The 6,686-nt window shown below is 60.5% G+C and overlaps 1 protein-coding gene across 1 annotated transcript; it reads right to left on the minus strand.

The window, feature by feature from the left end:
- Positions 1-5,692: 5,692 nt before the first annotated feature.
- Positions 5,693-6,663, minus strand: STARD10 (StAR-related lipid transfer (START) domain containing 10; the record flags this gene model as incomplete). Its single annotated transcript, XM_010155794.1, has 3 exons — positions 5,693-5,905; positions 6,211-6,263; positions 6,543-6,663. Coding segments are annotated over 3 exons (387 nt in total), but the record flags the coding sequence as incomplete, so codon positions are not given.
- Positions 6,664-6,686: the final 23 nt, after the last annotated feature.

A 6,686-nucleotide genomic window follows, 5' to 3' on the forward strand; every position in this document is an offset into this window, starting at 1 on the left:
CCAGTGCCGTCGGCTGGCAGTGGGCATGGACCCCGTCCTCCCCCATCCCCAGGTCTCTCCTGTCCGTGCGTCCCCTTGGGGTGCTCCCTCACCTCTTGCCCCTCAGCGCGGTCCTGGGGCTGGCTCCGACAGAGCAGCAGGGTGGCAGTGCCGCTGTGGGCTCCACGGCTTCCCCGGGCTGGGCTCCAGGGTGATGCCAAGGTTCCGCCGGGCACAGGGCTCAGCCTGCGGGTGCGGGCAGGCAGCCCCGCAGGAACTGCTGCGGGCCAAGCCAGGCTGCGCAGCACCCAGCCCGCACCTCCCACTGCCGGTCCCTCCTCCAGACCAGCCCTCCGGTCCCCGTCCCTCTCCCACCCTCCTGTCCTGCCCCTTCCCTGCCCCTCGCCTGGAGGCTCCATGTCCTGACCCCCGGCCAGGCTCTGCACTCCTTCGGGGGCTGCTCCCTGCCCTCCCCTCTCACCCTGTCATGCTCCTCTTGCCTTCCCAGTAAGTGTCCTGTTCCTCATCGCCGTGGGGGAACCAGGCTGCCCTGAGACCTGCACCCTGAGGGAGAGCTTTCACGTTCCGGGCTGCATGCAGCTCTATCCTACTGCAGGCAAGAGGAGATACCCTTGCATCACGGCCCAGGACCGGGCAGGGTGCAGGTGCTGGGGTGGTGCTGAGAAAACAGGCTAAAACACTGACAAGGGGACTTTGAAGGGCTGTCACTGGGGCTGTCTGCGTGAAAACTCAACCCAAACAGCCCTGTGCTGATGGGGTTGCAGCACCCATCTCACTGCCAGTGTCTTGTGCCAAGGGGGACACGGAATGAGCCAGGGAGCAAGATGGCAACATGGTCTGGGGTTGCATGGGGATGTCAGGACGGTTTCTTTCCTGCGAGCAGCCTGTGCTTTCATGACCTGCTGCAATGCTTTTCGCAAGAGCCTTAGTCGTGCTGGCAGTTAGTCCGGCTCCGCTCTTACCCAACCTTGCACACAGAGGATGTTCGAGGCTGATATCTCACAACAACATTCAGTCCTTCTCTGTGCCTGATGGCAAAGCTGATAACCACATTGTGCCCTGCAAGGGTCTGTCTCCCTGGGAACCCCCTTGCTTCAACTCAGGATGGTCCTTCCCTGCCTCAAACGATGCCCTCAAAAGCCATTGTGGGGGGCTGGGAGCCCTTGGTGTGGTAGGACCACCCCATACAAGTCTCTGTGCGTGCAGCTAGGTGTGGAAAGGCTGTTCCTTACCGCGGGCGGGCTCCTACAAAGCAGAAGCAGAACTCAGCACGGGCCCAGCACAGCTTTCCCCTTCCTCCTTCTTCCCCACCAGTTGCAGGGGGTGACACATCCCTGGGGCTGGGGACCATGGGGGTGGCCCCATGGACCTTCATAAGGGGGGGGTGCACAGACAGGGTGCAGGGGGACCCTCAGGATGTGTAGGAACACTCTGGACCTGCCCTGTGGACTGTGCTCTCCCACCAAGCTCCCGTCTCTGCCTCTTAGAGGAAGCTGTTTGGCTCAATCCAAGCACCACCGTGCATGGGAAGGTTGCTGAGGTCTGTGGGGTGAGCAGCTGGAGAGGCAGAGTAAAGTGTGCTGGCAGCCGTGGTGGCAGCCTGTGTGCCATCGTTTCCATCCTGCCGTGCTGGAGGCATTAGCACCAGTGAAGCATGCTCCTGCGTGAGGCCAGATCCTGGCCCACGGCTGTTTGGCACACTGCAGCATCTCTATAGAACCCTCGAACCTGCTGCCAGGAGCAGTGAGGTGGGGTGCTGGGGAGGGAAACCTCTGAGGGTGGAAAATACACCCTGGGACATCCCCAGAGTTGGAAGTCGCAGTCCCATCTGGTGTCCCAGTGTGACCAAGAGCAGGGTCCAGCCACAACAACCCACATCCTGATGGCTGCTGACGGGACAGTTTGGAGCAGAAAACCTTCTCCCTGGCTCCCTTCTCCCTCGACAGTCACCTAAGTGCCAGGATTTGGGCTAGGTTTCCATGGTGGGGGGGAAAACCCTGCTCAAGCCCCTCTGCTGAGCCCCAACACCTGGTTCCCAATGGAGCTGCACCTTCCCAGAGCCCAGCCAGAAGGACACCCCAAGTTGGGGCATCCCCCAGCCATGGGAACACGTCCCAGCGTGGGGCCATGCTGGAGGGCAGCAGGGCACAGCAGAGTGCTGGGTCACTGGCAGGGCATTGGCAGCCGTGACATGTGCTGTGGCTGGGTTGTTTCCTGAGGGCTTCCTATAGGCCCACTTTCCAGAGTGCAGGTTTCAAAGCCTCTGCAGGACCTCTTTGGTGTCTGCCAACCTGCTGATGCACTTGGTATTTAGAAGTTGGACTCCTTGGGCTGAAGCAGAGAGCCCTGTCGTGTCTACAGGTTCTCACAGCAGGAAGGTCTTGCCTGCTCCCCAGAGGAGGCAGATGGGCAGGATCAGAAAACACCTCTTAGGCTGAGAGGTTGGGCTTTATGAAGATGCTGGGAAGGGCTGGAAGAAGTGAGGATCAAAGTGAGGGTTGGATCCTTCCAGCACATTGGCCTGCTCAATCTTTCCCCTTTCTGTGCAGCACCCATGATGACAATGTCCCTCAGTGTCCACATGTCCAGCTGCCTGTCCATCCATCCATCCATCCATCCATCCATCCATCCATCCATCCATCCATCCATCCATCCATCCATCGCTAGCCATCAGCCTGTGCCTCACCCTGGGACAGCCTTTGCTGCACCTTCAGCCCTTCCCATGCTGGGTCATGCTGGGGGATGTGTGCAGTGGTGGTGGTAGCATATCTTGTGAGTAGGACAGGGACTCGGGGCTCCTACTTAGAGACCAAAGTCCACATTGGTCAGCTGGAAATGTGGGACTGAGTCTGCAGCGTCTGCAGGAGTACAGCAGAGAGCTGAGACCCTGGGAGGACTGGTGGAGGAGTGGGAAGTGGAAGATGAGGGCTGTTGGTCTTGGAAAACTGCTGGACCTCTCCAGGAAGGCCAGTCCATGAGATGAGAGGGACTGCTGGAGAGGCCCATAGTCCCACTGTGGGTGGTGGGGTGAGAGCTGCACAAGACCTATCTATGAGCTCAGGAAATGCAAAGCATGAGACTCTGGGGATAGGTTCACATACTCAGATGGGGCATGTTTCACTCTGGATCACTGAAATGGGCTGCAGTGATGTGTGTGGGCAGGACAGGGGGGCCTACGCCACAGTCCCCCAGCCCCCCATCCATTGAGGCGCCATCTGACATCACCGCCTCCGGGCTAATCTCTGGTCCAGCAGCAGCTTCCCGTTTCCTTTCCAATCTCTGCGCTGTGGGGCGGCTCTGCTCTGCTCGGGGCCAGGCAGGAAAAGCCATCCTCCCTCTGGGCTCTTGTGTGGGGCCACAGCCCCCACGTGTCTGGCTCTCGCCCCGCTGGGCCATGGGCCACCTGCTCCCTAGCATCCTGGCAAGGGCACCTTGAGGTCCCGGTCCCCCTGCACCCTGCCCGTCCTCTCCCTCATCTATGTTCTCGGGGATACTCATCTATGTGCTCGGGGATACCGGCATAGGGCCCCCTTCCTGTTTGTGCCACAGGAAACCCAGCGGTGGCACATCTTTCCGTATGAAATCACCACTCTGGGACTGCCAGCACCCCATGAGATCTGGAGTAGTCCCCCTCCCCAGCCCCACAGGTTTCACCCTGCTCCCCAGACCAGGTGTTCCTGGAGGCCAGGAGCTCTGCCACAGCCTCATTCTGGATGTGGACCAGCATCCCTGCCACCCCAGTAGCCCCTGTCCTTCCCAGGCACCAAGTGCCAGCACTGGCCTGGCCATTTTGGGCAGCATCCTGGGCTCTCACCCCCATAGCAGAGCCTTCCCTGGGGCTGGCAGGGGAGCGGGGGCTCCCTGCCAGGCTCTTGGTGCTCAAGCAGCAGCTCCTTACACCTACTAAGGGCTGGCTAAAAATAGCCCTGCAGCAAAACTGCAGCTCAGCTGCTGCAGAGAAACACCCGGGCAATGGGAAGAGACGAGGCTGCTGCCCACAGCACCGAGGCTGTGCAGGCTGGTATTCACCAGACCACCATGGGCTTGGGGTGCAAGTGGGGTCTGCCCCATCAGGGGAGCACCCAGGGGTATTTCTCCCCCTCTCTCTGGCCATGATTTCCTGCCCAGGTCTGCCACCATTATTGCAAGGTGGTTTTGGGGCAATTTGGGTCTGGGATCTGTTTTTTCACAGGTAAAAGCCTCCACGCTTTGGGTTCCTTCTGTCTGTTACCATGGTGGGCACTTGGGTGTCTGGAGAATCACAAAGTGTAGGAGAAGCAAGCACAGAGCAGGTTGGGGCTGGAAACAGGGGCTTGTGGTCACCAGGGAGTCAGCGTTGCCCCAAAAGGTGCAGTGCCTGGGTGCTGCCAGGGGGTTGCCCCCCAGCACTGCCTGGGCAGAGCTCTGGCTGTGAGAGCAGTTGCCGGGTCCTGGCCATGTACCCCGGCTTTTACCTTGCTGGGACAGGTCTGGAGCTGAGCACTCCAGCACCATCAGCAGCGACAGCCCGTTTGCATGGGCCTTGCATGCAAGGTCAGGCTTACACCCACGCAGGGCAGGAGCCCAGCAGCTGCAGGCAGCCTCAGCGTGGGGGGGTGAGCGGGTGGATGGAAAATCCAGCGTTTGTCAGTGTATTCCCTCAGTGCTGCCTGTCTAGACTAACTTCCCATTGTCGGGTGGAAGCTGCCCCATGCCCACGCATGCTCACTCGCATGCGATGGGTGTGCAGAGCCAGCATTTGCCCCTCCTGCCCCATCGCCAGCCATCTCGCTCACTGCTAGGGGCCACCTGGGTGCTGGGACTGCACGGATGGACTGGCCCTCCCGTCTGACCAAGGACCTGGTGCCTGAACAGCATCAGGGTGGGCTGAGTGTCGGTGTCCTCGCTGGCCCGTGCTAGCCTGAAGCTCTCTCGCACACACATCAACCCCTTTATTGTTGTGCCAGAAACCACAGCAGCGGCAAAACACCGAGAGAGTGGGGACAGAAGCTGCCCAAGACCCTACTGCCACGACAAGCCCCCCACAGACACCACCTGGGGAAGCCGTCACCAGAGCCAGCTGGGCTAGAGCCAGCCTGAAGAGGTGAGCCTTATGTCCAGGAGAGGACCTGGCAGGGCTCCCTGAGAAGGGGGGGGTCACACGAAGCCTGGGAGGGCTTGGTGGGCTGGAGTGGGTCCAGCTTGACTGTGGGGCTGGTAGAGCTGGATCTCAAGCCAGAGAAGGTCAGTCCAAGGTCTGTCCTGCTGCAAAGCCTGGGTAGGACCCCCATAGACCCCCAACTTCTGGACCTTTGAGGGACACCCCTAGAAGGTCTTACAGCAGCAAAGGGATATCCTGGTGTCAGGAAAGCTCCCACCCTCCCCATGAAGGGCTCTCTCTCTCGGCCTACCCAGCCTCTCCTCGGGGCACCCCCTCCTACTGCCAACCCAACCTCATGTGTGTGTGGACATCTCCATGGACCACCATAAGTGCAGGGGGGACCAGGGTGCCCGTCCTCCCTCTTTCTAGAACCCGTGCTGCAGGTTCCCATGGGACAGTACCCTGATGCCCAGGTAGGGGGGGTCTATGATGAAGGACTTGGAGAACAGATGTGACTATTGGGGTGCAGAGGGCCAAATTCCCATCTGTGCCCCATGGCTGCCAAGCCCCAGTCACAAGGGGGGCCTCCTGCAAGAGGGCTGTAGCAAGGGGTCAGGCCTCGTGGTCACTGGTGCTCAGGTGGTCCTCGGGCAGCCCCGTCTCGTCGATGTTCTCCAGCGAGTCGGCGTGCTGCACTGAGAGCTCGGCCAGGCTGATGCTGGGCAGTGTGTTCTGCTCCGGGTACACCCAGGGCTTGTACCCGGGATCGTGTTTACGTTTCCACTCTGGGTACTTCAGTCCAGCCTTGTAGATCTTCTTCATTGCCTGCAGGTAAAGCAGGTCCAGCCTGTCACAGTGCCCCAGGGCCCCTTGTCCCCCTCCAGTGGGGATGGGAGCCACCCTGGTCTGTGGGCACAGCTCCCAGCTCCTCCACTGCTTGCTTTTTGGGGGGGGATGGGGGTGGATGGGGGCCTGACTTGGCCTATACAGCCTCAGCAGCATGCCCACTGCATGTCCTGGTGAGCTGTGGGTCCACCCAGCACCCATCCTGCCCCTGTCTAGGGGGTTACTTTGGGGCAGCCCACCCCTGATGCCCACACATCCCATCACTGACCATGCACCCTGCTTACCTTTGGTGCCACAAACTGGGAGACGCGGTTCACCACCCACTTTGGCAGCGACCCTGCAAGAGCCCAAAGCCCCGTCACTAAGCCAGTTTGGAACCCATAGAGAGGCATCACGAGCCTGCTGTACCCTGAGCTAGACTGAGCACCCCCAAGGCTGATGGCACCTGCCCCACGCTGTGCTCTGGGGGGGGACCTCCTTCTTCCCTGGGTAGCCCCTACTTCCCAGTGCACTTGGGCCTCTGGGTGATGGAAAGCCACGGTGGTGAGCTCAGCGTGTACAATGGGACCCATTCCCGAGGAAGCATGCTGTATCTGCTGCTCCTGCTGGCACTCACCGCGAGGGTCCACCTGGGTGAGATAGTAGAGGACGCAGGCACCAGCACCATTTGCCTTGATCAGGTAACCTGTCTGCAGGGACACGGCCCTCACAAAGTCCTTGCGGGGTGGGTATTTCTGCAAAGAGATACCACGCACCTCAG

This window comes from Eurypyga helias, unplaced genomic scaffold (assembly GCF_000690775.1).
Source record: "Eurypyga helias isolate BGI_N326 unplaced genomic scaffold, ASM69077v1 scaffold21727, whole genome shotgun sequence".
Lineage (NCBI taxonomy): Eukaryota > Metazoa > Chordata > Aves > Eurypygiformes > Eurypygidae > Eurypyga > Eurypyga helias.